Source organism: Cajanus cajan, chromosome 11 (genome assembly GCF_000230855.2).
Source record: "Cajanus cajan strain Asha chromosome 11, NIPB_CcT2T_4, whole genome shotgun sequence".
Lineage (NCBI taxonomy): Eukaryota > Viridiplantae > Streptophyta > Magnoliopsida > Fabales > Fabaceae > Cajanus > Cajanus cajan.
The window spans coordinates 27313316-27334069 of NC_138527.1; the positions used below are offsets into that span (position 1 = coordinate 27313316).

Here is a 20754-nt window from a genome sequence, read left to right on the forward strand (position 1 = left end):
AAATTACAATGATATCATAATTTCAACCTAAAATCTAGCATAAACTCTAATGGCATAATTTTAAGTTGAAATTGCGTTTTATTCAAAATTTTTGTTCTATCTTAAATAATTAATGAAGTAATGAATTTTGTGTACTCCAGAATTTTCATTGTCGGTAAATATTAAATAAGTTGTCAGAAATTTATAATTATATGAAATTCTTTAGTTTTGACCAATTGATTTATTTATTAGTTTCCATATACCATCGTGCCTGTACCTTTTTCTTGAGAAAGAGTAAGGTAACTGATGTGGGTTTGGGTTATACTCATCTCCTTCTAAAAATTACTGTAAAGCAAGAAAATCAAAATCGGAGAGAGAGAAAGCGAACATTTTTTTTCTGTGAAAAAAAGAGAGAGAGAACATCCATTGAGATTGGCGAAATCGTGGTGTGTGGAATAGAAAAGGAGAGAGAGAGAAAAGAAAAATTTTTTTTCCTGGAAAAGGGAATCCAAAAATGCATTGCAAGACCGTTTGTTTGTTGTTGAGATTTGATCCTTTCCCTTCACTCCCTTGTTCTTGGATCGCTGTCTTTTCTTGCTCTCCTAATTTTTCTCTATAACACTTTTTCCCTTTTCCTTTTAATTTTCTGGTCATTGATTCTTGAAGTGCTTCAAATTCTGTTGGAGCCAAAAAGATCGTTTTTTGAGCCTCCCCCACGATAATCTGCTCCAAATTCAATTCTGGGTCGGTTCAATTTCTCCAAAAGATTCAGTCACTTTGTTGCATTGTTTGTGCCGGAGGTAGGGCTTCACAGGGTTGCAAATTTTGCAATGTAATGTGCATTAATGAGTTTATTTATTTCCGTGTAATGCTGATTTGGTTTTTGTGGGAATGTTGGAAACCATATGAAGGTTTTAAGGTTCGATGAAGAGGCAATGAGGTGTGTGGCTGAGAAATGGAGGTTAGATCAGAGGGTATACAAGTGAGGTGTGATAAACTTCCGGGTCCAGTGATACCCAAGACACGTTTGAGGATTTGGTTCATTCGTGTGTGCTCAAGCATTGTGCTGTGGACGTGTCTGGTTCAGTTAGTGACAGTGAGTGAACTATGGCATTCACAATTGATTTCTGGGATCACTAATGGTATATATCACATAACTCAAGTTCAGCTTCCAATACAAGGGGATAATGGGGTTGCTCAATCGCCTCCTGTTTTTCTTCCCCCGAGTTAGTTTCTTTACTGAATACTTACTTGTCTTACTGCTAAGTTTTTGTTTGCTTAAATGAAGAATTTGAAGTTGTAATGCAATCTTAGATATAGTATAATTTAGCAATGAAATTCAGGTGTCTTATTGATCTTGTGTTGTTATTGTTGTAAGATGGTCATAGTTGTTATTAACTAAAAATGGGTGCAAATTGTATCTGTTAGATTTGTGGATTGTGAAATCTGTTTGGAACATTAATGACGTATGGATTTATGATTATTAGCTGGTTTTCATTACTGGGTTTTCAAACATCCTAGGGGCTATTTTAAAGTTGTGATTGGGGATGTATGATGAGAGCATTAGAATTTCAAGACTAAGATCAGATCAGATATTACTCAATTCTGAATAATGAAGTTAATTTTGATATTTTATGATGTTCTGAGGATTTTCTGCAAGAAGTGCTTGTGGGTTTTGTTTTGGATAATATTGATAATTTCCTGAGTGCTAGACCAAAATGGTGTCCTGTTGTTGTGTCCCATCTTTTGATTTCCATTGCCGTGTGTTTTGGTTGTTAAAAGGATTGTGAATTGGTATTGAATGACTAATATAAAGCAATACTTACAAATGTATAGGTTTGATAGATAGAATATTTTTGTTGTTGTTTACATGTTTTCTCCATCACATTTTGGTATATGTTAAAGCCTTTTGACCTTAAACCTTACAGGAAATTATACAAGTAATGGATTTCTAAGAGTTTCCTGCAATGGGGGCTTGAATCAAATGCGTGCTGCGGTTTGTACTTCCTATTCTGCCATTTCTCTTTTTCTATTGTATGACAAGCATAAATACTCATTTAGAGGCACATGATATTTCAGATTTGTGATATGGTGACAGTTGCTAGATTTTTGAATCTCACATTGGTAGTTCCAGAGCTTGATAAGACATCATTTTGGGCAGACCCTAGGTATATACTAGGTTCTGAAAAAAGTTGAGTATCCTCTAATTTGGCCTCCTTGTCATTTTAAGTTTTTTAGTTTTCTTTTTGCAGCAACTTTGAGGATATTTTTGATGTGAAGCATTTCATTGATTCTTTAAGAGATGAAGTTCGGATAGTGAAAAGAGTGCCCAAAAAGTTCAGTAGCAAATGGGGATACTCTACCTTGGAGATGCCTCCTGTTAGTTGGTCAAATGAAAAATATTACCTGGAGCAGGTGTGTACGTTTTATTTGTTTCATTTGAGCAAAACACCAAAAACTATATAGTATTCAAATCACTATTTAAGTTTTGGTATTGTGATTATGATTCTTCATCTTTGTTTTTATGTAATTGAAATATATAGTTTTAGGACAGCATGGATTCTTTAATTTGTCAGTATTATGATATGAGGGTGTAGTTTCCCCCTAAATTGATATTTTTTATGCTTTCTGAGAAGGCCTCGTAGCTTTTCTTAACTTTTATGATTTTAAGGCATGTAGTTGCCATCTTATTTAGTAGACGTGAAAGTAGGATGGATTGTGTATGTCAGTAATTTTACCCTTTTACAAATTGATTGGAACTTCCGCATGATTGTTGTCACTAGTTATTTATTATTATTGTTTTATTCTAAATCATGTTATCGGTTGAGAATTCCAAATTCTGCAGATTATCAAATTCATTAGTGTTCTTTTTCCTAAATATCTTATGTCTGTTCTTTAAAAAGGAAATACCAGTAAAGGAAAATGCGCAATGCAGAGGAAGAAATGTGTTATGTTGTAGAAAATGGACTCTGTTGGTTATGTTATATTAAGAAATATATTAGCATTGAAGTGTAACATTTCAACTTTCCAATTAAATTGAAGTATATTAATCAGTCATATGAAGAAAACAAGAAGTACTTCTTTAGGTTATAGGTGACTACTTGTATTTATTATTTAGCTACTAGATTGAGTTGCTTCTGATGTAGCAAAGTCGAAGTAGCACTTCATCGAGTGTGTGGAAGTAAGAAAAGAATTGCATGTTAGTATAGTCTTCCCTTTATTTTGAGTAGCGTATGTCGAGTTTAATGCAATGCTGTTGTTTCGAACTGCAGATTCTGCCACTTTTTGGAAAACATAAGGTGTTACGCTTCAACAAAACTGATACACGTTTAGCAAACAATGGTCTTCCACTTGATCTACAGAAACTCAGGTGTCGTGTCAATTACCAGGCACTTAAATTCACTCCTCAAATTGAGCACTTGGGGCGCAAATTGATTCGTATGCTTCATGAGAAGGGACCGTTTGTGGCATTGCATCTGAGATATGAGATGGACATGTTGGCTTTCTCAGGTTGTACACACGGTTGCACCGAGACAGAAGCTGAAGAACTCAAGCGGCTGAGGTCTTTTATGTTTCTTGCTTGGCTCCATTTATTGGTTTTTAATACATTCTTGCTTCTGTCCCTAATTGAGAGATAGCTGCTTCTTATCTGACAGTTCCACCTTCTGGTTGGATTTGAATTATTTTGATACACTTGATAAGTATTTTTTGTGATCAGAATTTTTTCAATGAGTCACACAATGTTGATTTTGCTTATGTAATTCAGGTATGCTTTCCCTTGGTGGAGAGAAAAGGAGATAATTTCTGACGAGAGGAGATCACAGGGTCTATGTCCTTTGACACCAGAGGAGGCAGCCTTAACTCTGCGAGCCTTAGGTTTTGGTAGGGAGACACAGATCTATATTGCAGCTGGTGAGATTTATGGCGGTGAACGTAGACTTGCACAATTAAGAGCTGTATTTCCACGAATTGTGAGTTTTCATTGGCATTGTAGTTTTTCCTACCATTTTTCTGTTTATCGTTTGGATCTTAAATTGTGCTGAATAACTGTGACTTCTACAAATGGATTTCTGGGGATTATGCAAAGTTTGTTCATGCACATATTGTGTCACATAGGTACATGGAAAATTCTGCAAAAAACTTTCAAAACTATGGTTGAAAATTAGTCTAGCTTCAGTTCAGAGTGGTTGGACCTGATCTGAATGATGCAATGCATGTTCACTGTGATCCTCATTTCTGCACCTCAGTTTTATTCTGCATGGCAGCATCTGACTTTTCTTTTTCTCCAATTTTAGGTGAAAAAGGAAACGTTGCTAACCCGTGATGATTTGTGGCAATTCCAGAATCATTCATCACAGATGGCAGCCTTGGATTTTATGGTTTCAGTAGCCAGTAACACATTTGTTCCTACCTATGACGGGAACATGGCAAAAGTAGTGGAGGGTCATCGCCGGTATGTATTTACCCTCGTTCCAGCCAGGTTGCAATTTGATTATAAGGAATGTTAATAACATACTCTTTTTAACACAATGCCTTGTTCTCTATTGAAACAAGTGAATTTCACATGGGTCCCTAATAAAATGAGTGCAAATGGTTTATTGTGAACCATATGAAATTCATGGGTTTATTTTTAGCATTTCTCTTTCATTTTCCTCGAATATCTATGGAAAGTTTCTTACTAGTTAGCTTTGTGTGCAGGTATTCTGGTTTTAAAAAGACCATCTTGTTGGATCGAAAAAAGCTGGTAGAATTGTTTGATATGCATAGGAATGGAACCCTTTCATGGAATGAGTTTGCAGATGCTGCGAGACAGGTTCATGAAAAGAGAATGGCTCAGCCAACTCGGCGAAGAGTTATCTTAGATAAGCCAAAGGAAGAGGACTATTTCTATGCCAACCCTCATGAGTGCTTGTGTGAGGAAACAAATTGTGATGACTTGCTAGGTCCTCATAACACTACTCAGGTATCATGAGTTAAGAGAAGGAATCCAACATATGAACCCATTCCACTAACTTTCTCAGGTGCTGCATTAAGAATCAAGATTACTGTCACAAGATCTTAGATTACAAGAATTTTGTAGGAAAGGAAAGCAAGAGAGTAAAAATAACAAGAGTGGAAATATTAGCTTATGTTTGAGGCTAGCAAAAGATGCCCCTTCATTTGTATCTTCATTAGTTAATTTTTTTTTTCTTCCGTCTTTTAGAAGTTACATTCAATGAATATTTGACTATTCACATTGAGTATACCCATTAATGATAAAAAAGAAGAATGAGAGTAACCCATTATCGTATCCTAATCTCAAAGGATATGATTTTAATGAATTGATGTATTATGATTTTAATGAATAGGAGTATACATTTAGTTAAGTCGTGGGACATGAATTGTAAATTTGAATATTTGATTTTTCACAATGCATTTTGTCTCTTTCTTATTCCTCTATATGCTCTCTCTATCTTTATCTTTACCATAAGGCTTATGAATTCTCTTAAAAGAAAAGCATTAGTAGTATTTATGGCCTACAATGGCACAATAATGGGTTAGTATCTTGTAGAGATGCTCCCAAAGACTATTAAAATGTCAACATGATAAACAAAGGAGTTTTATAAAAGAAAATCAGGATTTCGTTATTTATTTATTATATATATATATATATATATAATAGGTTTAATTACCTTTTTGTTCATGATTTTTAATAGATTTTATCTTTTAGTTTTCATAGTTAAAAATATTTTATTTTAATCTTTATACTTATCATTGTTGGTATATTTTAGTCTTTGTAGACTAAAAAAATAAAATTTATGAAATCATTCAGAGTAAAAATAAACAAAAATAGTGTATATAGGGACTAAATAATATTTTTAATTATAAGAATTAAAAAATAAGTTTCATGAAATTATATAGATCAAAGGGACAATTAAATTAAAAACTATTATTTTAACTAAAAAAGTCAAGAAAAAACGATGTTGAAAAAACGTGTTAGTAAAATGCGACTTCTATTTTTTTTTAAGAAAAGAAATTGCTCATTTTGAATTTTTTTTTTAAATTATCATAATGTTTTGTCTTGAATCAACTTTGAAAAAAATTCAGAATCGTCTTTGAAAATTTTAGGAAGAATAATACTATTTAAAATTCAACAATGAAAATTAAAATATTTTTTAAAAGATAAAAAAATTAAAATCAATTATAGTAGAAAGATAAGACATAAAAAATTTATTTTAGTATAAAATTCAATGACATTAGAAGCAACTTTAAAATGTTTTTCTTTTTAAAAAAATGACAGCAATACAAATTTTTTTAATAGAGCAATCTGGATTCCTAATAATACGAGCCAAACAAGGCCTGGGTGAACACGCTTTAAACACGATTCTTTCACTGTAGATGATAGAAAGACAAATAAATTAGAAGAGGCGAAGGAATCAGAAAACACAGCGATTAGTTGCACAAGATATGTATCATCCAACAAGAGGTGGAGTTCGTGGTGGTCGAGATCGTAAGTTTTCTCTTCTCTTCTCTTCTCTTCCCTCGCCTTCTTCAATTTCTCGCTATTTTCCAAATTCTCTATTTCTTTTCGGTAACGAATGTTTACGGAATCCATCAAATTGAAACTCGCAATGTCCTCTCCGTGCGCCAATTTCATGAATTCGTTCTTCAATTCGCTGCGATGGACGCTGTCTACGAATTGGGGTTTTGTCTTTTTTATTTATACGTTTTTATAAGTTGATCATATTAAACCCTAAATTTGCAAAATTTACGCTTAGGAGTAAAAGCTTATGTATATAATTTTAATTTTAATTATTTTCTGTATGATAGTGATGAACGTGGTACTCAGTTTAAGACTTACAAATTTGTTTGTTTGTGTTTTGCTTTTGATGGCCAGAATTCACTTGGGATGATGTAAAAGTTGATAAGCATAGGGAGAACTATCTTGGTCATAGTATCAAGGCCCCGGTTGGAAGATGGCAGAAAGGTAAAGTTGATTGTTTATTTCAGCTCAGCGTACTCTTACATCATTGGTAATGTGATTTCTTGTATTATTATTATTATAATCTTGCATTTAGGATGATGACAAGCCATTACTTAGTTACGTTAGCAGACATTGGATGCCAGGGTCACTTGATGCCTGGGAGATATGGCTGTGCTAGATATCGGGGTTATTATTTTGGTGCCTCTAATTGGTATTTGTAGTTTTATGCTTTGAATTGGCTAATGGAAAATTGAAATTGTGCTGCCCTAAACACTTTTTGGTATTTTGTTTATCAAGTTAGATTCCATTTTAATTTTCAATTGGATATTGTCAGACTAAAATGTCAGCCTATTGAGAGAATATCCCATTGTTCTTTTATATGAAGGCTATTGTTACCTCCACTCTTGTGTAGGATATTATGTAAGCTGAAGGGCTTCTACATTGTATGTGTATTTTGTTTAATACAAAAAAGGAAAGAGATTTTTCTACAGGGACCACTAAAATTCCCTCATGATATTTTTTCCAACTTGATTATTTAAACTATTTGTTGTTTGTAGTCTTGATCAGGCATTTCAGATGTTCAAAATTTAAGCTTTTCTTATTCTATGTTTGAGTTGATCAAAATGTTGATTGGTTAATCTTTGGTTGTCAAAATCCAGTGAAAAGGTTGTCTAAATAGAACATGAAATTTGATGCTATTGGAAAGATCTGAAAAGGGGTCTTCTATGTAGAACAAATGTAATCCCAAATTTCAACTTTTTAATTCAAAGTTCACATCCTCTAACACCTAAGCTTCTCAGTGCTGCCTTACCTCCTATCCTCAGTCTATGCATTGCATAGTAATTTATCTGTACCTTTTCATTTAATTCATTTTGGTATTGGAGATTAGGCCACACATGTAGTGCATTCTTAGTTTGGTCCATACATATAGAGGCTCAAATTAAGAATGTGTTTATCGTGTATGGACCAAATTAAGAATACACTACATATATAAGAACTAAATTAAGAATATATAAGAGAGATAACAGTTTTAGGGACTATCTCCGTAATATTTACATATAGAGACCAATTAATAAATTTTTAGTTTTTTACATGTACTAGGGAGCAAATTGAGGATCTACAACATGAGTAGGGACTAAATTATATGTTTAACCTAAAAAGAATAAAAATAGACATGGAATTCGATGTGTTTCAACCAACCTACTGTGAACTACTTGGCATATGTCCATAAATAAAATAGAGAATTCATGATAAACCCTAAACCATAATAATAATACCACTTTACCAGGATTAGCCACTTAGTGCTCACCCTAATCCCAATATGTCTAAAACCTCACTTCCACAGATTTAATCTGTGGCCTAAATATATAGGTTTGTATTGTGAGGCCTAACTTGTTCTTTCTAATATCCTGTTTCCCCCACCAAAGATTAGGTTGGTCAGTGGTCCCAACTCTATGCCTGGTTCCTTCACAGTTCACATAAACCACAAATCTTCCTGAAAGATCCTTATTGAGTTGTTGTATGGACTTTTTTCAAGTCTGGTCACATGTTGGGCAACAAAGGGTGGAAATGAGCTGAACCAACTCGAAAATAGTTCAAATTCGATAATTAATTCGTTGAACTTGATTCATGAACTAAATGAATTGAAACTGAGTAACAAATTGAATTCGATAAATAAATGAGTCGAACTTGAGTTGTGTATAGTTCGACTCATTTGGTTTATAAATCAGTTGGACATATAAATATATAATTTATATAATTAATTTTCTATTTAATTTCATCTTATTAAAATTTGAAAGGACCCTCAAAATATAATTATAAGTTAATAATAATAATAGTAATAATAATAGAAGTGAACACTTTAGAATTTTATGGTTATGGATTGAATTTTCTTGTATTTTATACAAGGTGGAGTAATTTTTATTTATAAAGTTGTAATTAAGTTTTTTTGGAGCCATACCTTGTAAATTTTCAAAACTAATAGAATAAGTTAAAATAAAAATACTCCTGGTCTATGGGATTTGAGCTAATGAGCTGAACTGTACTGCCAACAAGCTTGAACCATGTTGAGCTGCGAATTGAGCCAAATAATATTGAAATGAGTTGAGTTAAACCAAGTATGACCCAACTCTTTCCATTATTAAATAAAAACCGCTACAAAACTGGAACTATAGGAAACTTGCTTCATATTTAAATCATTTTATTTTTCATTATTAGTTGTTAATATTAAATTATAGTCATTTGAATACAAGAGCGTTAGCTTATTGCAAGATTCATTTTTGTAGTTTCCTAAAATGACCATGGTTCCATCTCATTTTTGAACCTGTACAGAGGACAGTAGCTATTCTCATTGTATTCGTTATATAGCTTTCTTTTTCATTATGGTAGTTTTTCATTATGGTAGTTCATTGATCTAATTTTTTAGCAATGCATGCTTTGTTATTGTCTTAGTAAAAGATAATTATTAAATCTTCTCTTTTAATTCGACAGGAAAAGATCTTTTCTGGTATGCTAGAGATAAAAAGTCGCAAAATGCAGAAATGGAGGCTGCAAAAGAAGAAATAAAAAGAATTAAGGAAGAGGAGGAGCAGGCAATGAGGGAAGCTCTTGGCTTAGCTCCTAAGCGAGCTAACCGTCCCCAAGGCAACCGACTTGATAAACATGAGTTTTCAGAACTGGTAAAGCGTGGGTCTACAGCAGAGGACTTAGGTGCAGGTCATGCTGAAGCAGCAAGGGTTCAAGGTCTTGGTTTTGCAAGGTAAAGTGATTAGGAAAATAAAACATTTTTTTTATAGCCATAAAGTCAATTTGATTATCTGTATATTTACTTTAATTTTTGCTATTTTCTGTTTCAGTTGTTTCAGATTTTTTTAACCGACTGAGTCAGTTTGTTTACTTACGTCAAAACTATTATGCAATCGATCATGTTTACTTATTTCCTACTTTCTGTAGAGAACCACGCCCTTGGGAAGAACCCGGTTCTTCAAAGCTTCCAATTAGTGATACACCGGCTGAGGAGCAAAATGTATCAATGCCAAATCAACCAGCAACGAAGACTGAAGATGATTCAGAAGATGAAGGTAGAAGAAAGAGAAGACGTGAGGAGAGGAAGGAAGAGAAACGTGATAAGCGTGAGAAGCATCGTTCCCATGAGGAGAGGAAGCACGAGAAGCGTGAGAGACATGAGAAGCGGCATTCTCGTGATTCAGATGACAGGAAGAGACATAGGAAAGACAAGAAGAGGAGACATGATTCAGATTGAATATTCCCTCTTGAGTTTTCTCAGTATCTTATGTGAATTAGCATGTTTATGCTAGTTTCATGGCTCTATGGATGGTTATCTTGGTAATTGACAATCCTAAATGCCTGCACGTTGGTACGAACAATCAGGCATTCTTATGTGGTTTTTTAAATTTGGAATTCATGATTAAGGGAAATGAAGCCAATTAGGCTTAGAAATTGGGAGTGTTCTTGATTCGGGGTAAAAATTTAATTGAAGTATGCCATAGATTATTCGCCAACCAAAGCATAACCTGTCACAAGTAATTGAGGCCTACCAGTAAAGGTTTACTAAGAATAAAATTCAGCAACTTTGCCTTGTCTTTCTGTCAATACGGTAGTATCATAATTTTGACAAGAAAAGTATATATATATATATATATATATATATACTTTGCTTGATTGGTAATTGTCATACCATGAGTTTATTTCTATACTCGGGTTTTGGTTTTATTTCCGTTAACTTTATATTTTGCAAAATTAAATAATTTATAGTGTGGTTAAACGAGAAATTTAAAAAATTCAAGTAATTTAAAATTTTTAGAATTTGAAATACTTTAATTTTCATCATTTTTAAATGTTTTGTTTGAAATATTCAAATTTTTGAATTTTAAATTCTTTAGATGGGATAAATTTGGTTTTCATCATGTTTAAAATTGATTTTAAACACATACATATTAAAATTTTTAGATTAAATTTTATATAATTAAGTATTAGATAATTTTAAGTATTTAATAATTTTAAATATTAACTAATTAAGAATTATTAACATTTTTTATATCAATTTGAAAGAAGGGAGAGTTAAGAGAGAGAGAAAAGAAAGACGGATCTTAAATTTTTTTTTTAAGAATTTAAAGTTTTATAATTTTAAAAATTTTTACAAATACTTAAATTTCAATTTTTTTATTATAAATTTTCCATCTAAACAAAACATTTCACTTCAAAATATTTAAAATTTTTTAAAAAAATTAAATTACTCTACTAAAATTCTTCATCTAAACACTCTCACAAATTTAAAATGCTTAAAATCTTAAAGATCCCAAACATCTTATCTAAGGTATGCAAAAAATAAAAGCTCAAAAATCTTTAATTTGAAAAAATAATACTTGCTCAGTTGTTGTTGTTGTTTTTTATTTTTTATTACCTTGACACTACTTAAAAAGTTATTTTACAAATGAAGAAATAAGTTCAAAATTTTCCAAATCCCTTCCAATTCCTTGCAAATATAAGTTATCTCACTATAATTATATGCCAAATTAGTTTTAAAGTAAATATTAGTTGAAAATATGGATAGAAAAAACTAAGTTAAGATTGACAGTTTCAAGGTTTGCTCTTGAACTTCTCATTTTTTTTGAGAAGTGAAAGTTGTATAGCGTGGTCAATAAATAGTAGACACCACTAAATATATATATATATATATATATATATATATATATATATATATTTTTTTTTTTTCGTTATTCTAAAACATTGGCAACGAGAAAAAAAAAGAAAAAAAAAGTGATCTAAATAGAATGCTTACTATAACTTGTACCCATATAAATGAACGTTAATTGCCCAAGACAGAATTGCTAACTTGAACAAAAATTCCTTTGCTGCTGTGAATGTCCTCGCTGAACTATTTTTTTTTAACCAAGATTTTTCTTTAAAGAAGTAAAAGCCAAATATCCTATTAAATCATTTTTTTATACCTATGTTCATCTTGCCAACTTGTTAACATCTTAGCTTCTTTCTCACTGTTTCATATCCAATTAAAAGTACAATTTTGCTTTGAATTTCTAGCTGCTGCAATCATGCACTGGAGTAGGGTGCCACTAGTCATCCTTGTCATCATTTTTCTCATCATAATAACTAAAAGGATGTGGCACAGACTTGAAGGCACGGTAGTTTCCAACATTGTTCAAGTTCTCGTTCTCCAACCTGAGTTATCACAAAGTGTCATGCAATATCTTCCTTCATTACACTTGAACTACTCATGATATAAAAACTATTCAAGCATGTCTCATACATATATATACATGGGATTTGTTTGTGTAAACTTCTCAAAAAATACTTCTAGGAGAGAAACATAGAAAAAAGAATAAATTAAAATAAGTTTCTCAATAAGTTAAAACTAATTTATACATAAGATTTTGAAGAAGCCATTTGGAGAGAATTTCTACAAATTAACTTATTCATAAGCCAAAAATACCTTTGAAGAAACTTATCTAAACAGACTCATACCAGAGCCAATGCCATAAAGTTTTATGTCAAAGATGTTACCTAAAGAAGTTCCAAATGCCACGGCGAATAATTTCAAGGCAGGAAGTTACTGTAATTATTGCCACTTTATGAAGAGGACTCCAATCCATTTCAAACACCAACTGCATCCAGGAAATTCTAAGAACTACGTTCAGGACCTGTGGATTTGCAAAGAGATCATTGAATTAATATCCAAGAACAATAAGAAGAAGAATACACACCCTTTTTTTTTTAACTTTGGTCACTTTATTACCATGGCTATGAAATAGACACTTTTGCGTGGAACTACGAGTTTATCTCTCAAATAAGGGTTCTTTGAATGCCTTCTTAGGAGCCCCCAGTCCTTGACAATGTCCCAATATGTGTTCTGAACTACTGCTAGTGCTGAAGTTACAAGTGCCAACACCTTCCAACCCTTTCCCTTCTTTAGTTCAAAGGTAGTCCTGAAGACCATGGCAACAATTGTTGAGAGATAATTTAAACCATTGAATGCACGGTTGATATCTCTCTCATCATAGAATTGTCGCATGCACTACACAAATATGATATGCTAAGTTAGTGAAGTTGCTTTTGTATATCAGTGAGACATACCTCAGCATGAGTTAGAACTTAGAAACCTTGATTATCATAAGACAGCATGAAACAAGAGAAAAGTAAGGATAATGTGTTCTAATTAGATATAGCTCTTCATATGTACTGTTGCTATGGACTTCAGATACAGGAATGGATGCGGTTGTCATTTTTTATTCAAATTCAAATTAGTTTTGCAAACCATTCTTCTAGGACTAGAAAGGACGAACAGGAGCCTCATCAAACATAAGCTGTCACAATTGTTAACATTGTTCAATCAGAAATTGTCCTTCAACACTTCAACCGTACAAAGTTCCTTTCAACCAAAAATTTATCTTTTCTACCAATCATAAAGTTACAACCATCCAAAGGCCTAACCTCATAAATTCAAAGGAAGAAGATACTTTGCTTATTTATCACTGCAAACAATGCCATGATGCACATAGATATTAGAAGGCATGTGGAAAGAAAAGATTGTATGGACCTGTGCTAGGCGAAACCAATAAGGAATGATGCCAACAATGAAATACATTACGTTATAGGAACCACGATTGTGACATTTCTTTTGCCTCATTGAGTGTTCTCCAAGGCCATAATAGCATATGTAAAGCTCAAAACTCCTGAAGGCTTGGAACTAAATCCAAAAGTAGAACATGGAACAATATATTAGAATATGTAAATGGAATATATGCATGTTAGTGACACATGAATAAATAATCCATGGGAGCAAAATACCTGGCTAGTAAGCTGACTAGCTAAGAAGAAATCTGGAAGACTAACCTGCAAATATAAGTTAGTTTGAGTTGCATCTAGTCAATTTAATTGTGTCATTCAAAATTTGCATGTTTCTTTCCGTTACCTTGAAAAGAGGAGCACATAAACAGTGAAATAAGCATCTGACAAAGAAGAAACGACTTGAGTGGTATATGATGTTCAGAGGGCAAAAGGTAATCAGAAGAACAAGCTGCACAAGAAACCAAGAGTTTATTAAACTGAAGTGGTTACTGAAGTATAGTTGAGGGCAAATTGTGGTGAGGATCAATGGTCAAGGCAAGTGTACTTCTGAAAGTATATATAAAATAGTCAATTAAGGATCTTTATAGATATACTTCTTCATAAGCACTTTCAGAAGAAGAAAATACGAAGGAAAAATGAAAGAAGTTTTTCCATAAGCTAAAGTTTATGCATAAGTTAAAAAATATGGTTTTGAGGTTTATGAGTCTCTTTGGATACAAGTTTAAAAGATTTTTTAAGAGTTTCTTTTTTTTTTTTCGGTAGAGAAACTCTCAAAAACCCTTTTAAACTTGTATCCAAATAATTTCTATATTATAAACTAATTCTAAGTTATAGAGGAACTTACTTTGTTTATTTATTTTCTGTTTTCTTGTTAATAGAGAAATTTATCCAAATAGATCTTAAGAAGTTAAATCCAAAGTAGGCATCTTACAACAACTAAGGTCAGAGGAACAAGTTCAGTGGCTGTCTTATAGTGTCGATTACTTGGGTTCATCTCGAGCTGCAAATTTATCAAGAAACATAGTAGCGCTACCACTCCATGACCTGCTGTCAGAAGGAAAACTTCTCTATAGTCCAATTCAGTTCCAGGCTTGAAGCCAAATAAGAATGGATAATTGATCCTATAACGCTTCCAAAAATATGTGTTTGCAGCATACATAAGCATATGTAGAGTGATATATCCAAACAGACTGCAAAAAATACTCCCATCTTAAAAACTGATTTGGAAGTAAAGAGAACAAGTCATCATGAATATTAAGGATTAAGGAAAATAGAATAAAAGCAATAGTAGATTCTCTAATCATGTTTCTATAAAATACTGTCACCTGTATAGTGGGAAAATGTTTTCCATATAAAATGTTCCCTTCTGCTTCTTCATTACTTGTTGAGATGTTATTCTTAATATAGTAGCAACCAATAGAGCAACAAAGCAACCAGAAAGGAAACCTATAGGTAACAAGGCAAGGTACACATGAGTCAATAAATGACTCAGAGTAATACTTCAATTTAATCATTTACATTCTATTATTTAATCAACATTGTGTTATTTAGCATTTACCTGTAAAAAATGTTATGCTGTGCCTTTCTGTTTTTGTTTTTTGCCTTAATAACTTCCTCCCCTTTTTGTGATTCGAGTGTGTAAAGTTTCTGATGAAGGTAGACTCCACTTTCTCCAAAAGAAAATTAACCTAAAATCAGATAAAACAGACAGCATTACTGGATTCATTTGGAAAGAATGCAACAAAATGTGTTCATTTGGACAGAATGCAACAAGTAGCATAGCAGCTCCTTTTGGAAATTTATTGGATTTCTTCACTTGGTCAAGGGCATACATTGCATTGTAACTTACATTCAATTATAAAGTGTCTCTTCCCGTCTCTGATTAAATTAATACAATAGAAAGTGAATTGTGTATCGTCTTAAAGACACAATGTATGTTCACAAGGTATTTCCAAATGAAAGATTTTTGGATTATTAGTTCAAGAACTTTGGCCAATGGCCTGTGAGTCCCTGACCTAAATTGGAATGGAAATGTGCAGATTAAGTGATTAACATAAGTAGAAGGAAAAGGAAAACATTTGATGATTGTTTATCTGAACTATTCCATAGTGATATATACATCTATTTTGAGTTTAGTCCTATTCAGTTCCTACATGCAACTATGAATGACTACAAAGTTTTCCAAATAACAGATTCATATTAAAATGATAGCAAGCTATTTTTCTAGATCACACAATCCGGAAACTTAACATAATCAATAAGAAGAAAGGTGCAACATAATCACAATAAACACAGACTTAATTCCAATGATATCCCGACAGCAATATAAGTTCTAAAAAAGCATCCGTACATGATCACCTAGTGAAATAAATGTATCTTGTCTATTCATTTAAACATTAGAGAATGTAAATCTATAAAGTTCTCCTATGAAAGTTGCCAAAAAATAAAGATGCTATCAAGCTGAACTTACCTTCATCCCAATTAATTTTTCATATTCAAGAACTATCAATTAAGATTTTCATACCGTAGGATGTTTATTTCTGTGAAGACTAAGCTATAGCAATAATTTTCCAACATGATGATTGATACTCTAGGTAAAGGAGAAAAGAACCAACTATGCTTTTTCTCCACTTTAGACTAACTCCACAAACACAACACAACAAGAGAGAAACAATCATGAATGATACTGTGGATATAACAAAGATATGATTCAAACCAACCTCATCAGAATTGCCCAAATAAGAGTTATCCACTACTGTCATGTATGCTGCAGATGCTGTTCTTGATGTATGCTTTTGCAAGCAAACATATTAAAAAAATAAAAGAAAATGAAGGTAAAAAACATTGTCAGAGTTCTGTTTCTGAGCAGAGCGATGTATTTTTAAGTGTCTCAAGTCCAATTTAAATTTGTAAAGAACAGCCAAGAAAACTGAAGCTTCTCAGGTACTAAGTATACTTCTAACCTTTTCATACTTCTTCATGATCTTGGAAAATGCTGAGAGATTCATAAAACTGTTGCATCCATTTGTACAAATACAAAAGCACGTGGCAAGACTGATTTAGAAATGGAAGACTATTTGACTTTATTAGAAATTAGTAAGGTCCCATTGTTTGTTTATTACCTATAATCTTTGAGATGGAGGAGTTTCTGATAGAACTCGATAAACACAAGTCTAAGTTGCTCTTCTGTTTTCCTCAGGTACATTTTGCTGAGGCTCAATTCATTATCACTGGAATCAGCCAAAGCTTTTTTAATTGTTGATATTGGAGATTGAAGAACATTGTCAACCTTTACGTGCTCAAGGATTTCCAGGGGATCTCTTGTGTTGTAATTATTGTGTGCTTCTCCTTGCTCCTCATGATGAGTGTTTCTATTGGCCTGTTGAACATGATCAACCTCAAGGCCAACCATAGAATCTTTTTGCTGATGATTTTGATCCTTGGTCTCTTCAGGCGAGGAGATATTCTGCTTCAGTCCTACATATTCAGTTCAAATTCAGTCTTCTAGACATATTTTACTCTGGAGTTTAATTTCACTGATTAACAGTAACTAAATTTCCACTATGAGTGTCAGTGAGTTCTTCTGAATGATACATTCCTGATATTCACAGGTGCATGGCAACATAAAAAAACATAAACTGGATGTACATTCCTAAAAGCAAATAATTCCACCCAATAGAACTGAGTCTGATACAAGTTTAGAAGAGTTTTTGAAAACTTCTCTACTAAAAATAAAGAGTTTTTTTTTCGAGTAGAGAAACTTTTAAAAGAACTTCTAGCTTGTATTCAAACAGGTTCGTCTGTACCTTTCAAGCTTGACACTTGAGGAGCTATAGACCATCTAATAGAGGACGGGTTAGCATATTATCCTAGGCCCAATATAGTGGATTCTAAAGAGCACATTCAATAAATAGATGTGCTGCCATGGTGTTAGGTTAGCCACAACAAAACTTATTGAGATTCCTTGAGTTCTCTAGAGATTTCAGGACTCATTAGTAAGAGTATTCTCTGGCTTGAACACAAACAAAATAGAAGCACTGTTTGAATTTTGCATTTACCTGAATCAGGACTTTTCACCTTTACCCTTAGTGCAACCAAAGCCTCTACTTGTTTACTCAAAAGGTTTGCTTCATGCTTAGCTGCCTCCACCTGATCCTTGTAAAATGCATTGACCTTGTTGAGCTCTTCATCAAGCTTCTGAAAGAGTCTTGCCTCAGCCTCTCCCCCTTCTTCATGGGGCTTCTGAAACTCAGTCTTATATAACTGTTTGGAACCATCTAGTTCTAATGTCTTAACTTCTATAACCTGCTCTTCAACATCCCCCTCTCTCTCATGATTGCTACCATGCAAGTGTATTCCACTGAATGCTCTTTCAAGCCTCAGTCTGTGCTGCAAGGACCTGTTGTGTGTAGCTTGCTTGCTGCATTTGATCTCTTTCAATATTCTTTTGAGGCCTTCATAGTCCATGTATTCTTTCTCCCACTCAAGCACCATTTGTTGTTTAAAGTCTCTCTTAAATGTCATTTTGTCTGGAATATTTTTCTGAGAAAGATTGAATCATGTTACAAAAGATGATAAGTTTATACAATAAAATTAAAGTTCAAAATGATAACCAACAAAAGAAAAACATATTGAGTTCTGTTTGAGTAAACTTTTGCTGAAACACTTTTAAGAGAGAAAAATAGGAAGGATAAATGGAATAACCTTTCACCATAAAAAGCTCTAACTTCTTCAAAATATATTTTTTTTAAACTTATAAATAAGATGGTTTTAGTTTATGAAAAAATTTATTTTGATTTTTTTTCCAATTTTTTTTCTTCTATTAGTATTTTTGGATTATGAAGATTTTTTTTATAATTTTTCTTCCTATTTTTTTTTTTTTATACTTTAACTTATGCATAAGTTAAAACTAAAAGAAGTTTATTTTGATTATTCTTCATATATTTTTCTTCTAAAAGTGTTTCTAGATTATGGAAAAATTTATTTCAACTTTTCTTCCTATTTCTTTAATTTTAGAAATGTTTCTAAAAATGTTTATCTAAAAAGGATTTCAAGACTAGGATTGATGGATAATGAGTAGAGAGAAATCTCATCAACATGTGAATTCTAACAAGTCATTCCTATGATGAAAAATCAAATGCAAAATAATTTAATGGTAGCTTGTAGTTTGGACTATTACCCTATGTCCAGACTTTAATGTTATACAATTTTAACAATGTTTATCTAAAAGGCTTTCAAGACTAGGATTGATGGATAATGAGTAGAGAGAAATCTCATCAACATGTGAATTCTAACAAGTCATTCCTATGATGAAAAATCAAATGCAAAATAATTTAATGGTTGCTTGTAGTTTGGACTATTACCCTATGTCCAGACTTTAATGCTATACAATCATATAATATTCCTTCATAAATCAATCTAACAAAGGAAGAAAGAAAATTGATAATAGTGATAAAGACAGAAAAGATTAGCATTTCACATACAGTGCCCTTGAGGCATCAGAATTTTAGTTTGAACTTTGGATATATGTTTGCACTCAACCAAATGCAAGGACCCTACATTCTAGTCAGCATAACAGCCCCATAGGTTTTAAGAACAAAAATAACCACTCATATCACAGTATACAAGTTCAAACCATGAAAACCAAGCAATTCAGAAATTACATGGAAGGAGAACTGAGAAGAATACACGGGCTAGGCTCAGCAAAAACTGCAACAACACTATATAACAAACAAACTAAGTCACCTTAAATGTGTAGGCACATTGTCTCATACGCACAATGCATAGTTTATAAATATAGTTAGAAGAAAAAACAAAGAACACTCCACAGCTTTTAAGAAAACATGATTTGAAGATTAGTTGGCAAAGAGAATGCTCCTAGGTAGTGCTGCGTGTCTCCTTTCTTATCCTACTCATGACTCATCCACCCAAAACCACTTGTGCTAGAGGACTTGCACGTGGACTCTACTGAAGATCATCATCACCTCCTTTCTTATTAGAGAAGAAAACTAAATAACAAATTAGTGAACACTAGTCCTAGTTATAGACTCAAACCACTTAAAGAAGAAGGTCAAAAACATCATTGTAAAAAAATATAAAAAATTTGTACTTTAACTGAGTAACACTTCTTAAAAAATATCAAGTTACAACAGTTAATAGAAAACATAATTGCTAAAATCTTTTTATAATATATAGAAACAAAATGTAGTATTGATATTTTAGCTAGTTAATTAGCATACTATTTTTTTTTTATATCTAATAATAGTTGGAGACTAATTATACTTGTAAAATTATCTGTTATTTTTTTCTTGGATACTTTTTCATGAAAAAAGTTCTCACAATATAAAATAATTTTACTCAATCGTCTAATCACAAATTATTATTTATTAAATTATGATAAATTAGTTGATTTTTACAAATTTATCTTGAAATTCATGTTAATAGTAATTTTTTATTAGTTAACATTGTAAAAACTTATAAACTTATATATTGACAATGTATGATCATCAATTTTTTTTTTAATTATATATATATATATATATATAAATTATATATGACCCTTCAATTACTCAATTAAATGAATGTTTGTGACATTTTTTTTCTCTTAAATAACCTATTGTTATTAACTATTAAAATAAAATCTTTTCACTTTATTTCAAACTACAAAGGTAAAAAATGCATAATAAGACCACATTATTGTATGTCCATATTGTTTTTTTGGGTGAAAATATCCATATTTTTGTAAGAACAGCATATTGTATCTCTACGTGTAAGGACAAAAAGAAAAGAAAACATATTAAATATATTATTTTCGTGTTAAAAATATTACTAAAAAAAAAATAATTTTAATTTGTATCTTACGTTATGTTAAGAATTATAATATTAAAAAGAAAATATGTAAGCATCCGCATGGCATGGGTACTAGTTATAATAAAATATATGCATATATTATAAAATTAATAAAATTCAAATATTGAATTCTTTTAATCACCGATTGCTTGGAGGAATCAATAAAGTGATCGTGAAGATGAATGCAGAGTCCAGAGCCATATAGTTGTGAATATCCAAATCGGTCCTAGAAAATGAGGCCATAATTACTATTTTTAAAATGTAGGAACTGGGATAAGTTTTGATGAAATTAAAAACATATTTTTATCAATAATATTTAATTAAAATTTGGAAAAATATTTTAATTGAATAAATAA

At 31.9% G+C, this 20754-nt stretch overlaps 3 protein-coding genes across 6 annotated transcripts; 2 read left to right on the top strand and 1 right to left on the bottom strand.

Moving 5' to 3' along the window:
- The first annotated feature begins 258 nt into the window (after positions 1 to 258).
- On the top strand, positions 259 to 5418 carry LOC109802901 (rhamnogalacturonan I rhamnosyltransferase 1). Of its 2 annotated transcripts, none has more exons than XM_029272101.2 (9): positions 259 to 779; positions 891 to 1205; positions 1908 to 1975; positions 2059 to 2147; positions 2232 to 2394; positions 3252 to 3541; positions 3746 to 3950; positions 4323 to 4432; positions 4678 to 5418. In XM_029272101.2, the coding sequence occupies exons 2-9, from the start codon at positions 935 to 937 to the stop codon at positions 4949 to 4951; spliced, it is 1470 nt and encodes a 489-aa protein (XP_029127934.1). In that variant the 5' UTR covers positions 259 to 779; positions 891 to 934; the 3' UTR covers positions 4952 to 5418. The 2 variants fall into 2 exon arrangements, with proteins under 2 accessions (XP_029127934.1, XP_020219905.1); XM_020364316.3 differs by having other exon boundaries at positions 260 to 779; positions 4275 to 4432.
- An 891-nt stretch (positions 5419 to 6309) lies between these two features.
- On the top strand, positions 6310 to 10555 carry LOC109802485 (leukocyte immunoglobulin-like receptor family A protein). The gene is made up of 4 exons (XM_020363873.3): positions 6310 to 6469; positions 6857 to 6946; positions 9434 to 9701; positions 9896 to 10555. Exons 1-4 carry the CDS (start codon positions 6427 to 6429, stop codon positions 10203 to 10205), a joined length of 711 nt encoding a protein of 236 aa, XP_020219462.1. The 5' UTR covers positions 6310 to 6426; the 3' UTR covers positions 10206 to 10555.
- A 1336-nt stretch (positions 10556 to 11891) lies between these two features.
- On the bottom strand, positions 11892 to 19511 carry LOC109801739 (phosphate transporter PHO1 homolog 10). 3 transcript variants are annotated; one of them, XM_083066190.1, is made up of 14 exons: positions 19295 to 19511; positions 17608 to 18091; positions 16672 to 17026; positions 16513 to 16561; positions 16270 to 16341; positions 15108 to 15237; positions 14875 to 14995; positions 14481 to 14739; positions 13893 to 13997; positions 13769 to 13813; positions 13569 to 13667; positions 12717 to 12995; positions 12485 to 12621; positions 11892 to 12142 (listed from the first exon to the last, which is right to left on the bottom strand). In XM_083066190.1, the coding sequence occupies exons 1-14, from the start codon at positions 19319 to 19321 to the stop codon at positions 12037 to 12039; spliced, it is 2268 nt and encodes a 755-aa protein (XP_082922316.1). In that variant the 5' UTR covers positions 19322 to 19511; the 3' UTR covers positions 11892 to 12036. The 3 variants fall into 3 exon arrangements, with proteins under 3 accessions (XP_082922316.1, XP_020218444.1, XP_020218445.1); XM_020362855.3 differs by having other exon boundaries at positions 13518 to 13667; positions 19295 to 19488; XM_020362856.3 differs by having other exon boundaries at positions 13518 to 13667; positions 19213 to 19427.
- Between the last annotated feature and the right edge of the window lie 1243 nt (positions 19512 to 20754).